At 55.7% G+C, this 23,145-nt stretch overlaps 2 protein-coding genes across 2 annotated transcripts; both read right to left on the reverse strand.

Moving 5' to 3' along the window:
- Positions 1-391: 391 nt before the first annotated feature.
- Positions 392-20,604, reverse strand: ST6GALNAC2 (ST6 N-acetylgalactosaminide alpha-2,6-sialyltransferase 2). Its single transcript, XM_058284784.2, has 10 exons — positions 20,448-20,604; positions 12,269-12,329; positions 9,969-10,058; positions 8,143-8,314; positions 7,431-7,599; positions 6,919-7,057; positions 5,245-5,348; positions 3,356-3,439; positions 2,019-2,118; positions 392-1,170 (listed from the first exon to the last, which is right to left on the reverse strand). Exons 1-10 carry the CDS (start codon positions 20,570-20,572, stop codon positions 1,003-1,005), a joined length of 1,212 nt encoding a protein of 403 aa, XP_058140767.1. The 5' UTR covers positions 20,573-20,604; the 3' UTR covers positions 392-1,002.
- LOC139437231 (testis-specific serine/proline-rich protein) lies at positions 3,476-5,221 on the reverse strand (the record flags this gene model as incomplete). The annotated part of the gene is made up of 1 exon (XM_071210875.1): positions 3,476-5,221. A coding segment is annotated over exon 1 (840 nt), but the record flags the coding sequence as incomplete, so codon positions are not given.
- Positions 20,605-23,145: the final 2,541 nt, after the last annotated feature.

Below are 23,145 nucleotides of genomic sequence, written 5' to 3' on the forward strand. Positions count from 1 at the left end.
CCATCTTCCGTGTCTTGCCAGCTAGCCCTGCAGGGATACACCTGTTCTGTACTGTGTGGCATGTCACCCATCCAGACAGGAAACCCCAGGGCTTGGCTAAGATGGCTGGAAGGTGATGGGACTGCTTGAGACCAATTCCAGTAACGGCTTATTAGCTAAGTCAGTTTATCATTTACTGAAGCTCAGGGTTCATTGCCCAGTTAGGCCATACTTGCGGTGATATAGTGCAAATACCTCTAATGGGGTTTCCCTCAGTGGCTCGCAGGCTTCCCGGCAACTGACCCCCGTGGGATACCCAGGACTTTCCCGTGGTTTTGAATTCTAAGCCCCAGCTCTGCTAAACACCCTGTATTTTACATGCTTTCTCTACCCCCCCTAACATAAGACACAGTGATCGTTCATCATTTATGTAATTATCAGGTCTCAAATTACATTCTGCCTTCTGTGCTCCCACGTTCTCATGAGGAGGTGACTTCCCCCCAACCCCATGAGGTAGAAGTAAGTTGATCATGTCTTAAGACTTATCCTTGAGTTGAAGAATTGGTCGGTGTTTTCTGTAGGACTTGATGTGACATAGCTAGTGGGAGGATCTTGGCTGGCAGGGTGCATTTGCCTGCACTACGGGGTCCTGGTTAACTAGGCCCTGAGTCACCCCACTGACATTCAAGTAGCTCACTACCAGCTGCTGGCTTCAAGATCCTAAGCTCAGAGGTATGCCTGATGTCACATCTTAGGAGTATTAGCCTCAGTTTTAACATGAATCCAGCAAAGGAGTCTGCTGTTTGCTAAGGTTGGGATGTCTGTCTCAAACCCAGAGAGGACTTTTCCTGGATGAGCCGAGGACAACATGGGGTTTCCCATACTGAATGGACATGGATGACACCTTTGTCCCCTGTTGAGTGGGGAGTTGGAGAAGGTGAAAAGATGGAAAAGCTTTGGCCACTAGAGAGGGTGAGAGCCACAGCTCTGCAAGGAGAAGCAAGGGGCTTGGGGGCTCCCACGTCAGCGCTGGTACAGCTGAATGATGCCGGCCTTGTGGAGGTCCCTCCACAGGGCAGCTTCCAGAAGCAGGTCGTGGTTCACATAGAATATCAGTGGTTTCTTTTTTCGGTCGAAATAGTGTTCAGAAAATTTCTGGTAGTTGCTTGTGATGAATCCATAGGCACTAACCTGTTCAAGGATAGTCACCGAGTTAGTATTTATTGACCAGACAGACTTTCCTGTGCAGTGGCCTTAGGCATGGTTCCCCAGCCTCCTTGGGGCCTCCTGTGAAGATGCAGGTAAACGACAGTGATAGTTTACTGTAACTGTAAACTTGCTTACACTGGCCTCAGGCAGTGTGCTCTTTATACACATCTCACCCTAGTCTTAGAACAATCTTAAGGAGGTGTTATTCCTGTTTTACAAATGAACAGGTTCAGAGGGGTGAACAAGCAGTGCCCAGTCACGTCGCTGGTGAATTGGCAGAGCTGGGTTTTGAACCAAAGCCATGGTCCTCACGCTAAGCTATCAAAGGACGGAGGGAAAAGGCCCTCACTAGCTGTGTCCAGCCTGGAGGTGACTAAGCGGGACTCCTGCTTTGAAGCTGGGCAGAGTGGTGGGATGCTGGTTTGAGCAGGGGCCACCGCCTTGCCTTGGGAACTGCTGCTCTGTCAGTGCTCCCATAAGCAACATGTCCTATGGTAACTTTAAAGTTTTGTCTTTGTGTGTGGAAGGCTAAACCTGCAGCCTCACCCCAACTCCGGAATGCCCCTGTGAAAGGGTGTTGCTACAATACCATGTAGAGTGATTGGGAAGAGGAAGGGTGGGAAGGAAGTGTGGGAGGAAGGGCAGCGTTGGCATTGTCCCCTAAAGGACCCCATCACAGCAGTGACACCCCCTCCAGCACTGTCTCTTGACTCCTTCCCCCTGAGGACAGAGGCCCAGAGGCCCAGGTCTGGGGGTACTGGGTGGCACGGTGGGCACCTTGGGGATCCAATCATGTCCCATTCACACCTGGCTCTGTGCAGGCCCCTTACCTGGTCACAGGTATGCAAAGCTGTCAGTAGCATGAGGGCCCCAGTACTAGGCATATATAGGCTTCCAAAATTTGTGTTAATTATCTTTGATTTCAAAAACCTGGAAGTAGAGAGCAGGGTTAGAACTCAAGAGACGTTTAGGCCCCTTCCCCCATGAGCCTGGGCCCTGCCTTATGCTTTGTGACCACTGGGGCAAATCGGTGGGCAGATCCTGCAGAAACATCCGGCACTGCCACCCCAGTCGGTTTGCTATTCGGGAAAAGACCAAGCAACCCCCTAAACCCAGAATCTGAGGTTGAAATAAAACCTGCCCAGAAGAACCACAGTGAGATCCTTCTCCCTTTCTCCCGGCCCCAGCCTGCTCCTCTCTGACCCCGGTTTACACCCCTTGGGCAGAGATGCCCCCTGTTTTTGTAGCCTGAGACCTAACTTCTCTCTGGCCCCAGACCTTGGCCAAGAGGAGCAGTGTATGAGGGGAGGGGGTGCGGCCTGAACTGGTGGCGCCCACCCTCAGCCCTGAACCAGGCTGCGTCGGGGGGCCAAGGATCCTGCCCTTTGCGCTGGACTCCCGGCTCAGCTTTGCCAGGCAAAACCCCCAGCCCAGCGCAGCCTGGCCTGTCAGAGGGGGAGCTTGCTGGGCCGAGCTGCGGCTTGCTCCCCAGGTCCTCTTGCCACAGTTCTAGGGGTGCTGGTCTTTTTGGGCCACAGCAGGGGTCCTCAGGCTCAGCACCATTGTTGGAGTGGGCTGGCTCGTTCCCCTTGGTGGGGGTGCCCTGAGCATCGTGGGGTGCTTAGCAGCATCCCTGCCTCCACCCACTAGTGGCTCTCTTCCCTCCCTTGAACCAACCAAAAATGTTTGCAATCAGGCCAAATGTCCCCTTGAACCACTGGCTACCCCAACGGGCAGGAGCGTGAGCTCAGGCTGTGTCCTGCAGGCTCCTCCCTGTGGGTCCCCTTGGGCAGGCTGTGCTTGGGCCTAAAGGGCTGCCCCTAAAAGCCCCGGTACTTGCCCTACCCTACACCTTCTGTTTCCCAAACCCCACCTAGGCCTCCGTGAACTGGCCTAATTTGAGATTCCCATCCATTCCCTGTTAACCTAGACAGCTATAGCAACAACTGCTCCAAGGTATTAAATAAAGTCATGATGGAATGTTCTAAAGGGCTTGGCCCGGTCCTGGACACACATACTCCATGCAGGCCATCTCCTGCTCCTGGGTACAGAGTAAAGGGCTTGCGGGGATGGGGGACAGGAGCGAAGGAGGGGGAACGGATTTCAGTGGGAAAGGGGGCGCCGTTCTTCAGGCACCTCCCGCCCCCCACCCCACCCCTGCCCATACCTCTCTGTCAGGTAGTGGATGAAGTCTGGATGCAGCAGCTTGAATTTACTGGCAGAGGCTTCTGGTCCAAAATAGGTCTGAGGCCTAGGACCCACGAAAGAAGTGGACAGAGCGAGCCAAGCTGTCGTAGTGCCCGCTGGAGAGCGGGGCGAGGGGAAAGCTGGGGCGCCGGCGGTAGGTAGAGTGGTAGGGGCGCGGTTGGGAGTAGTAACGGGAGAAGGGCGTGTAGAAGGTGGCTGGGAGCACGGAGGGAACCACATGGGGCTTCCCACTCCGCAGGACCTCCGTGGGTGGGGAGTAGGAGAGGGAGGAAGGGGGCGTGAACAGGGCTGGCGGGGTTGGGTAAGAGCAGTTGACATTGGGGTGGTGGGGAGGGGGGGGCAGGAGAGGTAAGTAGAGCGAGTCGGGGGGTGGTGGTGGCGGAGGGCGGGGGCACGGGAAGGAGCAGGGGAAGCAGTGGTTTTGGGGAAGTGGCGATGTAGGGGGCTGGAAGAAGGGGGGCTCCTTCAGGAAGCGGGGCACGTAGGGGGTGATGAAGGACGGGATGGCCCTGATGGGCCCGATGAAGGAGGCTGAGCCGGAAGGGCTGTGGGACGGGGACCTGGCGATGGGCACAGTGGGGTTCTGGGAGGAGTTTCGAGAGAGGGGCTTTAAACCGGACTGGGAGGGGGATTTGGAGGCAGGTGGAGTGGCAGCTTGGGAGGACCCTCCCCGGGGCACATGCTGGATGTGGGGACTGGGGGTCAGGGAGGAGTTGCGGGAAGAGGGCTGTGAGGCGTTGGGGGTGGCAGGATGAGAGGGCGGGCGGGAGGGGGGCCCCCGGTTGGGGGACTGGGAGGGGGCTGTGCCACCGGAGCTGGAGTAGGGCTGCTGGTTGGGGTTGTTGGCAAAGTGGTTGGACCGGGATTGGGAGGGGGACTGGGTGGGGGACGGAGCAGGGGTATGGGAGGGGGAGCTCATTGGTGTTGGGAAGGCTTATTGTCCACCCGGGGTCTCGGAGCCAGCCCCCCCCCCAAGGGCCCAGCGCCTCCTGTGTCACAAAGCCCACTCTATCACCGCGTCATCACAGGTGAGCAATTGTTGGGTCATCACCAGGCTGGGGCGGGGCTCGGGCCTGGCTTTTGATGACGTCACGCTAAGGACCCCTCAAAGCTGCTCTCTGGGGAGCGGGTGAGATGAGACAGGAGGGAAGGAAGCTTCTGAGAGCTGGCGGCCCTGGCTGCGGGGGCGGCCTAGGTTTCTCAGGATACCTGGGGGCAGGAAATGGTCTCAGAACCCCAGGGTGAGGGTTCAGACGAGGGCCAGCGCGGGGTTCAAAAGAGCTGGACAGAGCCGTGCTGGGCAGTCAGGTGGGAGGGAAGACACAAGGTGTCCTTTGTTCCCACTTCACAGGACATGGGGCCCGCAGGGCCTGCTCGCCCGTTGCACGACACAGCCCTGGGGAGCGTGCCTGCCAGGATGAGCGCCTGGATACCGGCCCCTTCTCTTAGTGTCCAGAATCAGTGTGCGCAGTGGACGGCAGACCCAGCTGCGGCCGGCCCCTGTAAATGCCCCCTGCGCGCTCCAGTGCCAGGGCTGGTTATGGCGACGGCAGCCCGCAGCAGGCCAGACTCACGCGCCCGCTCAGCGAAGCTGCCCCTCGAGCATCAGAGGCTGTCGGAGCCGGGAGAGTTGCCTGGGGTTTCCAAGGCCTCGAATACAAGCGTAATTCCCCTACGCTCTGCCAAGTTCTTCTTGGGGATTTTCTCACCGGTCTGAGAACCCCCCCACGCACTGAGCCTCCTTCCCTTGCTGCCCTCCACCGGCCCGCACCCCGCAGCAGCCCCGGGAGCAAGGGGGGACGACCACAGCCTTACCCCCCCCACCCCTCAGCACCACACGCAGCTCACCTGTCCCCTTGATCAGGGCCCTCGGGAACAGGCACCCCGAGAATGGCCGACCTCAGCATCACGTAGTCGCGGATGTCTGAGGGGATGAAAATGTAGCGCAGGCCCTGTTGGGCAAGAGACAGGCTGAGCCCCCACGATGGAAGACCACGCTTAGCTCCTGCTCGGGAGACGCCCACACCCCCAACCCTGCCAGCTGACCTGCCATGAGGCTTCCCCACATAGCCTTTAATTCTCACCCTAAGGTACTGTGGTTCTACGCTATGTTCATAAATCCTTTGCTACTCCTCCAGGAGGTGAAGCCTCATTGCCATCCTCTTGATCGTGGGCTGGACTTAGGACTTATTTTTAATAAAAGTGGAAGTCATGTGTGCGACTTTGGAGACTCAGTCCTAGAAGGTGCTGTGGCCTCTTTGCCCCTCTTGGGCTGCTTGCTCTGGAGGAAGTTGGCTCTCATGTGGTGAGGACACCCTAAGAACCTACAGAGTGGCCCACATGGCAAGGGTCTGTGACTGAGCCATCTGGAGTCGGGGGACTCCAGCCCCCCTGCTCTAGCCTTCAGATGACTATAGCCTCCGTCAGTCCTGGCTGCAGCCACCCCGGATACCTGGGGCCAAAGCCACTCCTCTAAGCTGCTCCCCAATTCCTGATCCTTAGAAACATTGTGACAGTCTAAATGTTTGTTTAAAGTACTGGGGCAATTTGTTATGCAGCAATAGATAACTCACACAAATGCTGTGGCCACACCAGAAATGAAACTGCTGTTTTGTTTCTATCGTGAGCTAAGAGAGGTTCTACAGCAAGGACTCGGTGGCATACACACTGTGGATGGGATACCTCTAAATTCTCTGATCAGAGGAAGAAGCTTCTAGAACACCCAACCCAGTCCCATAGTCTACAGAGGATACCCAGAACACTCAAGAGTGGAAGCGTAGTGTGAGGACAGCCAAGTATGGTTGAAAGAACCCGGAGGTCAGTTAAGTGGCTCCAAGTCTGGCTGCCCCATCGGCTAGCTGTGGCCTTGCGCATGTTCCTCGGTCTTTCTGAACCGCGGTTTCCAAACACATTTCCTGCCCAGAGCTGTTGTGAAAACCCAAGAGGTCACGTGCCCATTCGTCGGATAGCGTGGGGCCAGGGGGCCTCGCCGCAGCGTGGATCCTGACGCTAGCTGTGTGGCCCCGGGCGTGCTCTCGAACCTCAGGGCCTCGGCTTTGCCCTCTGCAAATGGGTCCGATGAGCGCAGTCGGGGCTGCTGAGATGACTCAGCACGCACCCTGCACAATGCCGGGGACGGGGAGAGCATGCAGCAGGTTCACCTCCCCAGGGACTCTGAGCTCCGGGGTGGCCGGTCTGGATGGGACTCCGGGCCCTGCCGCTTACTTGCCGAATGAGGCCGGACCCCGAGTGCAAGTCTCCTCACCCATGAAACGGGCTTGGCATGACAGGTGTAAGTGCCTGGCCCGTGTGAGCCGCGGGTAAACGTTAGCGGCCCTCATCCCGCGCTCCAGCCGGGTCCTGTCCACCCACAACGCCGGGGGGACCCTGACTGATCCTCTTCCTGCCTCAAGGGCCCCATCACGGGCAGCCAGGACCCCGGCGCGGCCCCTCCATCCACAGAACGGACAGAGGGACAACGGCGCCGACCAGCCCCCGCGGCATGCCCGCCGGAGGCCTCACCTGTCCCTGCGGCACCGAGGTGAAGCCGAGGTTCCTGTAGGAGTAGAGCGAGTTCTTCATCGTGTTCACCGTGAAACCGTAGAACGAGGTCTTGGTGCCCACGTCGCGCTCGAAGCCTCTGGTCACAGCGCCATTGAGTCTGGGGCCAAGGGGGGGCCCATCGGCCTCTGTGCGCTGACCCCCGGCTCTCTGTTTCACTTTAAGCCCATGGTCCCCGTGCCCGTCACCACGCCCATCCCTTTGTCCACCCACGTGCCTGCCCCCATGCCTGTGTCCGGACCATTCCCTCTGCCCTCGGCAGCACCGGAGCCCCGTCACGGCTTGGACCTCAGCCACTCGCAGCCGTGTGGGTTCCCCAGGCCCTGGCGGCTCCTGCCACGGGGACACCCACACTCTGTCTTCAGGGCCTGTGCCCACCACCGCCGCCGAGCCTCCACGGGTGCTCCCGGGGCCCGCTGAGGCCCGCGCCCCGCCAGCCCTCCCGCCCCGGCCCCGGGCCCCTGCCTGCCCACCTGAACACGTAGTCATGGGCGTCGATGTGCGGGCCCTGGCGGGAGCCGTTCAGGATACCGCCGTTGCCCACCACGGCACAGCGCAGGCAGCGCGCACGGGCCTCCCCGGGGCCGGCAAACAGCCCCGCGCTCTCGGAGCCGTTCAGGAGGGCCAGCGCGGAGGCCACGACTGCGGGCGGGGCGGGGGGTGGCCGTGAGGGGCGGGGGGTGGCCGTGAGGCGCGCGGGGGCCTTCCAGAGACTCTGATTCTGGGCTCCACCTCACCTGAGGCCTGAGAAGCCCCCCTCCCCAAGAAACACAGAGGGTGGGGGAGAAGGAACCGTGGGTGAGAGCAGGAGAGCAGAAGGTGGGGAGCAGACTCGGAGGGGGGGGCCTCCATCTCCTCAAAAGCTCAGAATGACCAGTCCTCTCAGGGCTGCGCGCCTTCCCGAAGGACAGGACCCGGGCAATGAGGTGGGCGGGCGTGGGGCCCCAGATCAGGAAGTGCGCTTCCCACAGCCCTGGCCACCACGGGACATGGGGGCCTTTCCAGCCAGCGAGGTCACTGTGCAGGCCCGCCACGGACCCCCGGGGGCGGAGGGGGACAGGGAGCTCCCGCAGCCCCGTGCGGTGCCTCCACCGCGCGGTGCCATGGGCCGCACCCTCCTTGGCAAGAGCAGGAGGAGGCGAGGGGGAGCAGAAGGGCGAGGGGGCGCGGTGGGGCACCGGCTACCTTGGCGGGAGAGCCCCTGCCAGCCGTAGGGGGCCTTGCGCAGACTCAGGCCGTCCCAGAGTTCCGGGGTGAAGAGGCGGCCCCACAGCAGCACCGGAATGGACAGGTCGAACAGGCCCCGGAAGTGGGGGTCCCGCTGAACGGCCAGGTAAAGGGGGTGGCAGGGCTGCCTCTGTGGGGAGATGTTAACGGGGCTGAGACCCCACTGGAGAGTCAGGGGAGGGGAGTGAGGAGCTGCCCGGGCCCCTCTGGGCTTGGGCCACCCCAGGACGCGTGCGCTGGGCTGCCTGTGGTCTGGCCACGCGCAGGGGGTCAGGAAGCCTTCTGGACTCACCCCCCCGCACTTCCCCTTCTGCAGGCCACACGTCCCCGGCCTGGCCTGGCACTTGGGGAAGCTCTGAGGTGTCTGCCAACGAGTGGGCACAGCCCGCCTGAGCCTTCAGCAGAGGAGTCCAACTCTGGGCTCCGGCCCTGGCCGCCTGGATCCAAATCCCGCCGGCTATTTTGCGTGTGAAAGGGCTGCTTGGAAGATCTATGACAGTCTTTCTCCCTGTACTGGGATGAATGGTGTGTTGGCCCCCTTCTCCCCCCAAGTTCATGGCCATCCAGAGCCTCAGGATGACCTTATTTGGGAACAGGATCTTTGTGGACGTAATTAGTTAAGAAGTGGACCCAGGGAAGCGGACTTGGCCCAGTGGTTAGGGCGTCCGTCTACCACATGGGAGGTCTGCGGTTCAAACCTGCGCCTCCTTGACCCGTGTGCAGCTGGCCCATGCGCAGTGCTGATGTGCACAAAGAGTGCCCTGCCACGCAGGGGTGTCCCCCACGTAGGGGAGCCCCACGCGCAGGGAGTGGGCCCTGTAAGGAGAACCGCCCAGCACGAAAGAAAGTGCAGCCTGCCCAGGAATGGCGCCGCACACATGGAGTGCTGACACAAGATGACACAGCAAAAAGAAACACAGATTCCCGGTGCTGCTGCTAAGGACAGAAGCGGTCACAGAAGAACACACAGCGAATGGACACGGAGAACACGCAGTGAATGGACACAGAGAGCAGACAACTGGGGTGGGGGGTGGGGGAAAGAAGTGGACCCACTGGATTAGGGTGGACCCTAAATCCAGTGACTTGTGCCCCTATAGAAAGGGCTGGTGAAGACAGAGCAACACGAGTGACGCCACCAGCCAGGAACGCCAAGGACGGCCGGAGCCACCAGAAGCTGTAAGAGGCAAGGAGGGCTCCTGCCCTACAGCCTTCAGGGCAGACACCTTGATTTCAGACTTCTGGCATCCAGAATTGTGAGAAAATAGATTTCTGCTGTTTTAAGTGAACTGGTTTGTGCTCATTTTTTACAGCAGCTTCAGGAAACTAAGGCAGTGCCTCCGCGCAGAAGGACCTCAAGGGCAGGCACGGAGACGGGCGAGACCCCAGCCCTGCCTGCCTCAGCAGCAAAACGCCACATGCACCACGGCCACAGAAGGCCACCCAGCCTGGGCGAGGCAGGGCTGTGGTTACCCCCATCTGAGCTCTTACTTAAGCTACTGATGTGATCAAAAGATGGTGCAAGAAATAGCACACCGTTGTTCCTGCGATAAGGTGACAGAGGAGTGCCGAAAAATTACTGTGCAGTCAAAATCACAAAACTGCAAAGCACATAACCGAGACCACGGGGTTTAGAGGGAAAGTGGGATTAGGGACACAGTACTCGAAAACTTTGTCAGTGACACACACAACAAAAAATGGGAGCCTAATAGAAGTGGTGGCACAGTCTTGTAGGTGCTAAATGGTGAAGGACTATACAAATAAGACTGGAAACGAAGGCACTTTACCTTGGAAAAGGCTTGAGGTTGGCTGGTGGAAGTGGGTGGCGGAAGGGCAGCGGCTTGTGGGTTAGGATGAGGTGGTGCAAGGATGGTTGTCTGGAAGGGGAGGGAAAGCTGTAACACCAGGTGTGGATGGGTGAGCTCCAGGTATACGTGGTGAACTGGATCCTGAGGGATATTTGAGGCGTGTGTTTGTGTGTGCATTTTGTGAATCCTTATGTGGTTCAGTTCAGCTGCGTATGGTTTTCTGCATTTACCTAGTATTTCTTCCCACTGAGATCACACATAACCAAATGTGAAATCTGTGTTATGCTCAAACTGTTTCCTAATCGATCTCGGTGGAACAAGTTCAGTTTCAAAATAAGCATTATGGAAGAATTGACGGTCCTAGTTTTACTATTCAATTATAGGGATGTTTCCAGGGTCCACTTTATGAAGCTCCAGGAAACAAATCTTCAGGTCACGGTTTCAGGAAAGGCTACTAGTGGCGGGCTCTTACCTACTGGACATGGTGGCAGACCTTTCTTCTTTGCCCTGACCACCAGGAAGCTCAGAGCCAGCATTACAGCTCATGCACACTTGCCATGCTCTCATTTGACACTGTCTTATTTTCCTACCTTTATTTTCCTTGATTTGTTTTATTCTATTCTATGTTGTTGCCTTCTTACATGTGTCCAAAAGCCATCTCAGATCCTTTTCCTAACCAAGTGGTTACCTGTCCATCAGCGCCGAGCAGCTCAAGGTGGAAAGGACTTTAGGAAACATAGCAATGCCCTGTTCCAAGCACTCAAAAGGTGCTTGAGCCCTCTTCAGGCTCTCAGCCAGGCATCCCTGCAGCCTCCACTCCCCAGACAGGTCCCTCCCACACCCCAGACACAGCTGCATGTTCTGTCTCTGAACAGCTCAGTGTCACGAAGCTTCTGCATGGAACAGAGTCCTTCTTCCTTCTCTCCACTGTCAACATGTCCTAGATCAGGCTCCCTGGCTTTGTAAACCACTCTTAACCCTGTACCAGTCTAGAAGCACGCACTCAGTGCCCTGCATCTCAATCGCCGCACACACAGCCTGACATGGAGGCCACATGCCCAGGAGCTCAGAGCCAGGCTCTGGGTCAAAGCCAGAGGCTCAAACCCCATGAGCCCACCTATTACCTGGATGATCTTGAGCAAGTACTTAGCCTTTTTTTTTTTTTTTTTTTTTTGAGGTACCAGGGCTGGGGATTGAACCTGGGACCTCATGTGGGAAACCAGAACTCAACCACTGAGCCCCAGTGGCTTTGTTTGTTGCTTGTGTCTGTTTTTTTCAGGAGGCACCAGAAACCAAACCCAGGACCTCCCACGTGGGAGGCAGGCAATCAACGACTTGAGCCAAATCCACTCAGTATCTGGCCTTTCTGTGCCTCAGTTTGCTCTGAGGGCTGCTGTGAGGCTTAAGTGAGAATGTGGTCTCGAGCTTGAGTGGGTGCTGTCCTGCTGTATTTCAGTTCAAGAGCTCCCAGGTTCTCAAAGCTTGAGAACACACACCAAGCATCTCCCAGGACTTGGGGTTTGCGCCATGGTAAGTATGGAGTAGGATGCAAAATTCCCAGAACTTAAGACAAATCACAGGACGTGGATGTGGCACAAGTGATTGGGATCCCGCCTACCACGTGGGAGGTCTGTGGTTCGGTTTCTGGAGCCTCCTAAAGAAGACAGCAACCTGGCATGACAGGAAGGCATGACAAGCTGACACAAGAGACACAAGCGAAAAAAAAAAAAAAAGACACAACAAAGCAGGGAGCAGAGGTTCCCGGGGCCTCCTAAAGAAGATGAGCAGGATGGCCAGCTAGTGCAACTGGCAGGCACGGCGAGATGACATGACAAGATGATGCAACAAGAGATACAAGAGGAAAAACAACAAGAGATGCAACAAAGCAGGGAACAGAGGTGACTTAAACGATTAGGCACCTCCCTCCACGTTGGAGGTCCTGGTTTGGTTCCTGGTGCCTCCTAAAGAAACAACAGACAACAGAAGCAGCAAGTGCAAACAATGAAGGGGGGCAGGGAGAGATAAATAAATAAAATAAATCTTAAAATAAAACAAACAAATCACAAGACTCCCCCTACCTTTTAGGCTGGTTTTGGAAACCTCAGTGGCCAGGTCTGAGAAGCCCTGACCAGCTGAACGCCCAGTTCTGTGCTTGATGCTTGAGGGCTTCCAAAGAGCTCACCTTCCGGCACTCTCACCAGAATGTTCTCATTTGCTCCTTGCCCCTCTTCCCCTCCAACCCAAGGATTCTCATCGGCCAGGGTAGCCGACCATGGTACCTTTCTCGGGCCAGCTTCCGATGCCTCGGGTCCAAAGAATGCTTGATATGACGTGGCGTCCCTGGGGGAGAAGGCAGAAGGAAAGCAAGGGTCTGGCTGGGTCTTGCCCATCAGAAGGTCCAAACTACGCCCCCGAGTCTCCCGGGCCAACCCCTGAGCTCCCACCCTGACAAAGTCCATCCACCAGGGTCTAGAGATGGCCCCTGTGAAATTCCTACTTCTTTGCTCTGATTCGTACCCAAGTCTCTCACCTTCGGCGCACAGAATACTGTCACTTTACCATGTTCTGCCCAACCTGCCCATCTGTATAAGCCCAGATATCAGCACACCCCTCAGTGCGTGCAGAAACGCAGGGTCTACAGGAGGAGTGGGACGCAGTTAGCACGTGGCCGCCCCCAGGAGAGACCACCAGCCCCCTGAACTGGGACCATCTGAGGGGTCTCCCCGCCAAGGCCTTGGGGCAGGCGTTAGGTGCAATATGACTCGGGCTCCCTGGCCCTGGGTGGGTCCTGGTGAAGAGAGGCTCTGGAGCGTGGGCCCTACCACCTGCCGGAGGGTGATCTCGGGCAAGGGTCTGAGCTCCGGACCTTCATCCCCGCATCTGCACAGCGGGCGTGACCCGCTTGAGCGCCTCGCATTGTTGGGAGGTTCCAAGAGGGAACTCCTGTTGCCCCTTTAAGTGGTACCCCTGGATGTCAGCTACTGCTACCTAAAGGAAGAAGGGAAAGCACCTTGTGCTGTGGCTTTATTAGTGTCCCTTCTGGGGGGAGATAAGGGGCTAGTGTTACCGTCCCCCCGCCCCCCAACTCCTAGATGGCTCTTGTGGTTGACAGAGAGCAAGCAGAAGGGAAAGAGTAAGGACCTTTGCTGTTCCAAAGGGTGGTCAGGCTTTTTCCAGATCCTCCCCTCTCCCAGCACCCCCAAAGAGCAGGTGGAGACAGATTCCCTTTTCAAGGGAAACCAAGCCCACTTGTCACTTGCTCCCAGGTGCTAAGAGGCTGGATCACCAGGAAGCTGTGCCCTGCCTCCCTTCAGGTTTCCAGTAAGCCCTGGAGGGGAGGGCTGGAGAGAGCAGGAACCAGCTCTTCCCCCCTCCCCTTCTCCCTCAGGCTGGGGCCTCTTGTCCCCCCACATAATCCCAGAGCTCTGCCCCGTGGGCACCGTATGATCCCCTCTGCAGAGAAACCAGGCTGCCCAGGAAACCTGCCCCCCGGGGAGCTCTTGAGAAATACCAATGCCCAGGCCCCACCGCTATCCCTAGGATTGTGATCAGGTTGGCCCGGGGTGGGAGCTGGGTGGGGTAGGTTTTAAAATCTCCCCATGTCTGGGATCCTTGGCCAGGGAACTACTGCGCTGGGCAGAACTGAGACAGGAGGGCTGCAGGGAACTGCTTCTGGGAACTCAGGACCTCTCGCAGCCCCTCGCCCTCCCATCCTTCCAGCACCCTCCCTTTGAGGAATCCGAGAGGAGACGCGGCCAGCCCTGCAGGCGTCTCCCCAGCCCAAGAAGAAACAAGCACAGTGTAGTACGGTTTTCACAAAACTAAATGTACTCACTTAGATCATATTCTTGTACATTTTGGGGGCCCTAAAATGTCCTTTTTTAAATGAAAGAATGTTACCAGTAGGTGGTAACCGGCAAAGAAGAAATTTAATTCTTAAAAACATTTTTTTTTTAAAAACAGGTCTAGATGTTCCCCCTCTCTGGAAACCATTTTTCCAGGTTCTGTGAGTAAATTCCCAACTCGATTACACTCTCTAACTTGCAACTAAGGGAAGCAGATTTGGCTCAACGGATAGAGCATCCGCCTACCACATGGGAGGTCCAGGGTTCAAACCCTGGGCCTCCTGACCCGCGTGGTGAGCTGGCCCATGCGCAGTACTGATGTGTGCAAGGAGTGCAGTGCCATGCAGGGGTGTCCCCACGTAGGGGAACCCCATGTGGAAGGAGTGTGCCCCGTAAGGAGAGCCACCCTGCGCAAAGAAAGTGCAGCCCGCCCAGGAGAGGTGCCGCATATGCGGAGAGCTGACACAGCAAGATGACACAACAAAAAGAAAACACAGATTCCCGCTGCCGCTGACAAGAATAGAAGCAGTCACAGAAGAACACACAGTGAATGGACACAGAGAGCAGACAACGGGGGAGGGGAGAGAAATAAATAAAAATTAAATCTTAAAAAAAAAAAACCTTGCAACTAAGAGGCCCCCTCTCGGGCTCTGAGCTTCTGCAGACCCTGTCCCAGCCCCTCCTCTGACTCCCCTCTTCCTGGCCCCGGCAGTGTGGCCGGGCAAGTCCGTTTGCTGTCCTTGCTTGGACCTATCACCTAGCTTGCTCCCTCCACCGGTGCCTGCCTGGAATGCTTAGCCATCCCACCTCCCACCCAGGCTCCCTCCCCTACTAGACACCCACCTCCTCCAGCGGGGCTCGGGTCCTGACCTGCCCCCTGGAATTTCAGTTACAGCACAGACCATCACCGAGAAGCACCTAAGAAGTGGGCAGGTTCTTGGCTTGTATTAGATTTTTAAGAGATGAAGGATCTTAAAAATAATAAGTAGAGCTTTGTGGAGGTATAATGGATGTACAATGAGCTTCATTCAGGTTGCATTAGAGGCTTTTAAAGGATTCTGTATTAGTCACCCAACGGGGTGCTGATGCAAAGTACCAGAAATCTATTGGACTTCTTTTAAGATGTATTTATTTATTCCCCATCCCCTTTGCCACCTGCACTTGCTGTCTGCTTCTTTGTGTCCATTCGTGCCACGTTCTTCTGTGTCTGCTTGCCTTCTCTTCTCGTCTTCTCTTTAGGAGGCAACGGCAACCGATCCTGGAACCTCTGACGTGGGAGAGAGGCACTCAATCATTTAAGCCACCTCAGCTCCCTGGTCTGCTGCGTCTCTCACTGTCTCTCCATTGCATCTCCCTTTGTTGCATTCATCTTGCTGCACCAGCTCTCCACGACACTGGCCGTCAGCTCTCCGTGGCGTGGGCTGTCAGCTCTCTGCAGCTCAAGCCAGCTTGCCTTCACCAGGAGGCCCCGAGAACCAAATCCCGGGCCTCCCACATGGTAGATGGGAGCCCAATCACTTGGGCCACATCCTCTTCCCGTGTTGGCTTTTATAGAGGGTATTTATTTGGGGTGAAAGCTTACAGTTACAAGGCCCTAAAGAGTCCAACTCAGTACCCTAAAAAGTACTTCTTCACCCAAAGTCTGTTGCCACGTGTTGAAGCAAGGTGGATGTCTGTGAGGGTTCAGCCTTCTTCTTTCCTCTTAAGGCTCTGTGGTCCCAGCTTCTATTGATCTTGGCTGTAGGCTGGCATAGGGTTTGTCTCTCTTCCCAGGGCTCGTTTCTCTCAGGGCTCAGCAGCTCTGGTCTGTAAACCAGCTGTAAACCATCAGGCTCTCTTCCCGGGGCCTCTGCCAGGTCTATGGAGCTGTCTCTCTCCCTCTGTGTGTCTACTTTTGTATTCTTGATTGAGCATCCATTTATACAACCCACCAAGGGGGAGAAGACTTGGCCCTGTAGGCCCTTATGACTTGGTTGAATCAAAGTCCAAATCTTGATTGACTCAAGTAAACGTAAAGCCTTTGAACTTAAATCAATCAAAGGGTATCATGCCCAGAGGAACAGGTCAGTTTACAAACATATTTCTCTCTTTTTGGAATTCATAAAGAATATCAAACTGCCACACCCTACCCTCTGAATTTCAAAAAAGATATTACAATATTAAAAAAACAACAACCCTAAATTAATAACAATGTTATGGACAAAATCAAATCACAGTTACAGTTTGTCCCAGGGAAAAGTTCCCTCTGACTGTAGACCTGTGAAACCAACAGAACAATTTATCTGCTTCCAATATACAAAGGGGCAAAGGATAAATATTTGCATTACCATAGGTGAATTTTGGAAGGAAACATGAGTCACTGGTCCCCTACAGGTCCAAAAATCTGCGGGGCATACTTCATTAGATTTCAAAGTCTGAGAGTCATTCTTAAGATGATAGTTTCTTCTCCCTGGGGCCCACTCTTTCCACAGGCTTGCCCAGCGGCCATTTCCTTGGTTCCACCCTCATCAAGCATGTGGGTGGCGACCAAGCTCCAGACATCACCCTCCAAGAATGCTGGGGCGATGGCCACACTTTCCCCGACCTATGGGGAACAAGTCCATCCCTCTCAGAGCACTGGGGGTGTTGACCTCACTCTCCCCAACACTTGGGGGATGTGCTCCCCTCTCTCTGTAGCTTGGGGTGGCAAAACTGTCCCTGAGCAGCGGGCTGGAACATCCACCCTCTTCAGATGCAGGGGCAAACTCACCCTCTCCATACACATGGAGGGGGTCCTTTTCTTGGCCCCAGGAGATGTCTTAATTCCAGACCTCAACTTCCATGGTTTTCCTCTTAAAGCCATTTTCCCTTCCATCTCTCCCCTCCATGCCCTTTTTTATTTTTATTAAAGATTTCTTTTTTCTCTCCCCTTCTCCTCCCCCTGCCCGCACGCATGGTTGTCTGCTCTCTGTGTCCACTTGCTTTGTGTTCTTCTGTGTCCCCTTGCATTCTTGTCAGCGGCACCGGGAATCTGTGTCTCTTTTTATTGTGTCATCTTGCTGCGTCAGCTCTCCGTTTGTGTGGTGCCACTCCTGGGCAGGCTTCGCTTTTTTTCATGTGAGGTGGCTCTCCTTGCATGGCGCACTCCTTGCGCGTGGGGCTCCCCCAAATGGGGGACACCCCTGCGTGGCATGGCGCTTCTTGTGCACATCAGCTCTGCGCATGGGCCAGCTCCACATGGATCAGGAGGTCCTAGGTTTGAACCTTGGGCCTCCCATGTGGTGAGCAAATGCTCTGTCAGTTGAGCCAAATCCACTTCCCCCATGTCCCTTTTAGTCCAGGCTGCCAGTGGTTTTGTTCATACAGCTTTCTTTAAAAACTTATTGGTTTAACACGCAGGAACCAGGGGTCCAAACCATCAGACAGTAAGACTTTCCACAAGTCTTCCCTAGATAAGTGCATTTTCAATTGGCTTACAAGTTCCAAGTTTAGTTAATTCCTCAAATGCGGCACTATGTCTGGAGGCTTGATTTCCAGAGGCTTGGACTTTGTGCCAAACAATTCAGTTATCAGCTTATCACTTTCCTCTAACATTTTTCTGTAAGCTGCAAGAAGTCAGGCTGCATTTTCCACATTTAGTTTGGAAATCTCCTTGGCTAAATGTCCAAGCTCGTACTTTTCAAATTCTGCCTTCCATACAACATCAGGAGACAATCTCGCTAAGTCCTCTGCAACTTTAAAACACAAATTGCCTTTTCTCCAGTTTCCAATAATAGTTTCATCATTTCCTTCTGAGTCCTTATCAAAAGTCTCCTTAGTGTCCATATTCCTGTCAACAGTCTCTTCAAGGCAATCTAGGCCTTTTCCATCAAGCATCTCACAATTCCTCCAAAAAATACCCTTTACCCATTTATAAAACCATTCTAGCATTTTGGTAATTGCAAAAGCACAACCCCACTCTCCAGTACCAAATTCTCTATTAGTCAGCCAAAGGGGTGCTGATACAAAGTGCCAGAAATCTGTTAGATTTTATTAAGGTATTTATTTGGGGTAAAAGCTTACAGTTACAAGGCCCTAAAGAGTCCCAACTCAAGGTACCATAAGAAGTATTTTCTCACCCAATATCTATTGCCACATGTTAAAGCAAGGTGGCGGGTGATGTCTGAGGGGTTCAGCCTTTCTCTTCTCTCTTAAGACTCCATGGTCCCAGCTTCTTCTGATTTCAGCTGTAGGCTGGCATAGGGTTTATCTCTCTTCCCAGGGCTTGTTTCTTTCAGGGCTCTGGTCTCTTCACAAGGTCAGCTGTAAACCATCAGGCGAATGGTTCATCTCTCTTCCTGGGGCCTCTGCTGGGTCTTTGGAGCTGTTTCTCTTCCTCTGTGTATCTTCTCTGTGTTCTTTTATTTTTTTAAAGATTTACTTATTTATTTCTTTTAATCTCCTCTTCTCCTCTCCCCCACTCCCTGCTGTTTTTGCTGTCTGTATGCATTTGCTGTGTGATCTTCTGTATCTAATTCTCTTTTTGGTCTTTTCATTTTTATCTCCTCTCGGATTTACTGGGATTCGATCCTGGGGATCTCTGATGTGGAGAGAGCTTCTCTTGCTAGCTGCGTCACCTCAGTTCCTAGTTTCTGCTGCTCTTCACCTTGACTCTCCCCTTTGTCTCTCTTTTGTTGAGTCATCATCTTGCTGCATGACTCACTTGCATGGGCACTGGCTCACCGCATGGGCACTCTCGCCATTCGGGCACTCAACTTGCCACACAGGCACTGCCTTGCCACGTGGGCACTGGCTTTCTCATCTTCTTTTTCACCAGGAGGCCCCAGGGATCAAACCCAGATCCTCCCATATGGTAGGCGGAGGCCTTATCACTTGAGCCACATCCACTGTGCTCTTTTTTTTTTTTTTTAAGATTTTATTTATTTATTTAACTCTCCCTCCCTCCCCCGGTTGTCTGTTCTCTGTGTCTATTTGCTGTGTCTTGTTTCTTTGTCCGCTTCTATTGTTGTCAGCTGCACGGGAAGTGTGAGCGGCGCCATTCCTGGGCAGGCTGCACTTTCTTTCGCACTGGGCGGCTCTCCTTACAGGTGTACTCCTTGCACGTGGGGCTCCCCTACGCAGGGGACACCCCTGCGTGGCAGGGCACTCCTTGTGCACATCAGCACTGCACATGGGCCAGCTCCACACGGGTCAAGGAGGCCCAGGGTTTGAACCGCGGACCTCCCATGTGGTAGACGGACACCCTAACCACTGGGCCAAGTCCGTTTCCCCCTACTTCTGTGCTCTTGATTGAACATCCATTTATATAGCCCACCAAGGGGACGGGGACTCAACCCTGCAGGCCCTAATGATGTGGTTGAATCAGAGCCCTAATCTTGATTTAATCGGGTAAACATAAAGCCTTTAATCTTAAATCAATCAAAGGGTATCATGCCCAGAGGAACAGACCAGTTTACAAACATAATCAATGTCTCTTTTTGGAATTCATAAATAAAATCAAACTGCCACAGATGCCGAATTTGTGTTTTTAAACTTTACATAAAATTGACAAGTATCTACTTCCTTAACACACCAAGCCCTTTCCAATCGTTTTCATTAGACGTTTGCTGACTGCACGGGTATTTAGTAACTTTGGGCATTACGGGCTGGGGTGCCCTTTGTTCTAAGAGGCCTCAACTTTAAATCATTTGCAACTTGGCCTCATAGTGTTTTGCAAGTCTGGATATGTCCTTCTCCCTCCTCACCTGAGAGCAGACACTAATTTAGGTGTTACCCCATCCTGCCGAGAGCAAGTTCGGGTATGGCACCAAGAGTGTGCAGGTGGGAAAATGCCGTGGTGGGAAAGTCTGGGCTCAGAGGCCCCCGTGAAGTGTCGCCTGGAGGTGCCCTCGGGGCCACCCAAACCCAGATGCTGGGCTGGATCCACCTCCCAGAAGTAAACCTAAATCCTTTCGAGGCTTCTTGAGTAACTGGATCATCTGCCAAAGGCAGCGCTCAAGTTTCTCCTCTGGGGCACAAATAAGGGGCAGACGCCAGGGCAATGGCGAGGGAGGTGAGCCCGGGAGGAGGCGCGTGGAGGGGGGCTTAGATGGAGCCCAGAATCAGCCCCCGTTCCCAGGGGGGTCGGCCCCGAGCACACAGAGGGCCCAGAGCGGAGGGAACGGGTGTGGGGGAGGGGTGTGGAGGGCAGGTAGGAGGGAGGCAGGTAGAAACGGGAGCCAGCGCCGGGCTGAGGATCACGGCAAAGTTGGAAACTAAGAGACTTAGGCCCCTGCCCGAAAAAGTTAGAGTCTGAAAAATCTGACATGCCCACAGAAGAGTGCCCGGCTTAAGCGGGACTGAAGTTTTCCTGCCTCACGTGACCCAGCCAAAAGGCGACCCTAGAACGAGTTCCTAAGCAGGCGGGAGTGCACGAACCGCACAAGGCTGTCGGGGCGGTTCGCCGGGCGCCAGGGGTGAGGTCCCCGAGCCCCGGGCAGGGTTGGGGGGTGGGGAGCCCGGGCGGCGCGAATCTAACCCCGGGTGCAGCCTCTGGGAACAAAAGGCGGCGAGGCCGGAGTGCCCGGGGTGAGCCACCCCCGAGGGGTCCGCCCGCCCCAGCGCCCTCCCCGTCCGGCCGCGCGGCCGCGCTCACCTGTCTCCGGCCCGGGGCTCGCGGTACAGCTTCGCCGTCGCCGAGTACAAGGCGAAGAGGATCCCGGAGCCGGCGGCCGCGAGCAGGAGCAGCCCACAGACGAGCGGGCGGCGCAGGAGCCCCATCCAGCCCCGGCCCTGGGCCTCGGTGGGCCCAGCCCGGCCGGCCCCCTGTCCCCGCGGAGGCCCCCCGCCCCCGCGCCGGCCCTGCAGGACCCCGCCGTGCGGGCGCCGGGCAGCGGGACGCGCCGCACCCTCGTCGGCTGCGCGGGGCGGGGATGGGGGCGCAGTTCCGACGCCCGAGGCTCCGCGCGCCGCCGCGCTCCTGCCCGAGGGACTTGGCTGCTTGTGCGCTCGCCCGTGCCCAGGCCCGGGACGTCGCGAGCCGGGGCTGCGCCGGGCGCTCTGCTTTCCCCGCACCGTCAAGGGCGGGCGCGCTCCGCCCGAGGTCGGGCGGGGGCCACGGGGCGCGGGGAGGCGCGGCCACCTGCTGCGGAGGCCGCGCACTGCCGCTAGGCGGCCTGGCCGGCGCTTCCGGGCGCCCTGGGCGGGTGGGGCGCGCTGGGGAAGCCACCCTCCCGGCTCCCCTCGGAAGGGCCTTCACGCGCCGTCGGTTTGGCCCTGGCACTTTGGGTCATTCCGAACTGCGGGCGTAATGAGGCGCCGCTTCACCGGGATAGCTGGGGAGGGACAGTGAGGGACAGAGGAGAAACCCCGGGGGCTCAGACCCCCGGCTGGAGGTGGGGGGGGGGGGGGTGAGGTGGGACGCCTGCTCGGTCGCGGGTGTGGGAGTGACACTGTTCATCTCCTCATCAGGTGACTGTCCTGGAGGGCCAGGGCCTGCGGCAGGATTGTGCTCTTTTTCCAAAACGAGGCCACCTGGGGCTCTTGGCAGCAGAGCACCCACTTGAAAGGTCTGGCAAGGGCCCAGCACCTCCCCTAAAGGTGAAGAAGTGCCTGCACTTTTGATGCCTGGAGGCCGACCTCTCCCAGGCACAGAGTGGAAGAGCGGTGAAGCGGCCCCAGGGCCCCAGGGCCCCAGGGCCCCAGTGGTGGGTGGTGTATTCTCCAGTGGGTCATGGCCAGGGTCTTAGACCTCTGGAAGTTGTGAAATACCCCGGTCCCCCAGTTGTCCAGACTGCAAGGGTGAGAGGGCCCTGACCCCCTTCCTGAGCCTCTGCTCTCACCTGTTCATGCATCAGAGCAAATCTGGGTGTAGCAACTCTCCAAATGTAAAACTTCTGGCAAAGCTTTCTGGGGCCGGTCTGTGGCCAGGAATGGGTTGCTCAGGCCCAGTCTCTTCCCTGTTCTGGTGGGAAGCACAGCCAAGCAGGGACACACACCTCCCTTTCCTACCTCAGGACTGCTCATCAGAGTGAGGCGCAACTCGCTACCCTGCTGATGAGTGCTACTTAGAATTCATGGAATAAAATTTTCCATTTCAATCTCCACGGTTTTCAGTTGCTAAAATCCCTGCGTTACTTATCCCTTGTTCAGCACCTTCCCCCATTTCCTCCCTGGTTAATAAACCTTTGGGGAAGTGGATGTGACTCAAGTGATTATGCTCCCATCTACCATACGGGAGGTCCCAGGATCGGTTCCCAGTTCCTCCTGGTGAAGGCAAGCTGGCCTGCGCAGAGAGCTGGCCTGAGTGGAGAGCTGATGCAACAAGATGATGCAACAAAAAAGAGACAGAGGAAAGACAATGGGAGACACAACAAATCAGGGATCTGAGGTGGCTCAAGCGATTGAGTGCTTCTCTCCCACTTTGGAAGGTCCCAGTGCCTCCTAAAGAGAAGACAAGAAGAAAAAACAAGCAGACACAGAAGAACGTGCAGCAAATGGACACAGCAGACACCAAGTGCAAGCAGCAGGGGGGAGGGGATAAATAAGTAAAAAAAAAAAAATTTTGGACATTCATTCTAAGCCCCTCAATTCCACTCCTGTCCCTCACTCTCAGTAAATTGCCTCACTTTTTCCTTCACAGAGAAAAAAGAGGATCACTAGCTATTTATTTCTTCAACTTTCCATCATCAAGTCTACAAACTTGGTCCCCATCGCTGCTCATTCTCTTCGTACCTGGACTCCAGCCTCAAGGGGGCGATGGTTTGCTTTCCTCCAAGGTGGAATTGATCCCCTACCTGTGTTAATCATCCTAGTCTACTCCAGCACCTAGAATCGCAATACCTGCCCTCAGATCATCAAACCTGGGACCTCCAATGTGGGAAGCAGGTGCTCAACCGCTTGAGCCCCATTTGCTCCCTCCCCTCAGATCAAAGCCTATTCTCTGTCCTTCTGGAGTTCTCATTCCTCAGCCTCCAGCCTCCCCTGGCCTCCAGCCTCTTTATGCCTCTCTTTTCTCCCTGTTTATCAACACTCTCTTGGAAGCTTTCCTTCCTACTCAGGCAGGAGCCCATGAGTAATAATCTGAGTTACTCTCTCATCAGTAATCCGTATTCTCTTGTGTCCCTGGCTTTCTGCACAGCAAATCTCCAGGCTCAATCCATGCTCTCATCTGCCTGTGCAGAACCCTGCCCCCCATGCTGCCCACTCCCGGATGTGGCCGAATGCTGTTGGTGGGTAGTATCTCATTCCAGAGCAGTACAGTACCCCACAAGTCCAGCTTAGCTGGGCCCCCCACACCAGCCATTTCCTTGCCCTTGGTCATTTAACAAAGATTCTAAAACGTTTCCTCTTTC

This window comes from Dasypus novemcinctus, chromosome 21 (assembly GCF_030445035.2).
Source record: "Dasypus novemcinctus isolate mDasNov1 chromosome 21, mDasNov1.1.hap2, whole genome shotgun sequence".
Classification (NCBI taxonomy): Eukaryota; Metazoa; Chordata; class Mammalia; order Cingulata; family Dasypodidae; genus Dasypus; species Dasypus novemcinctus.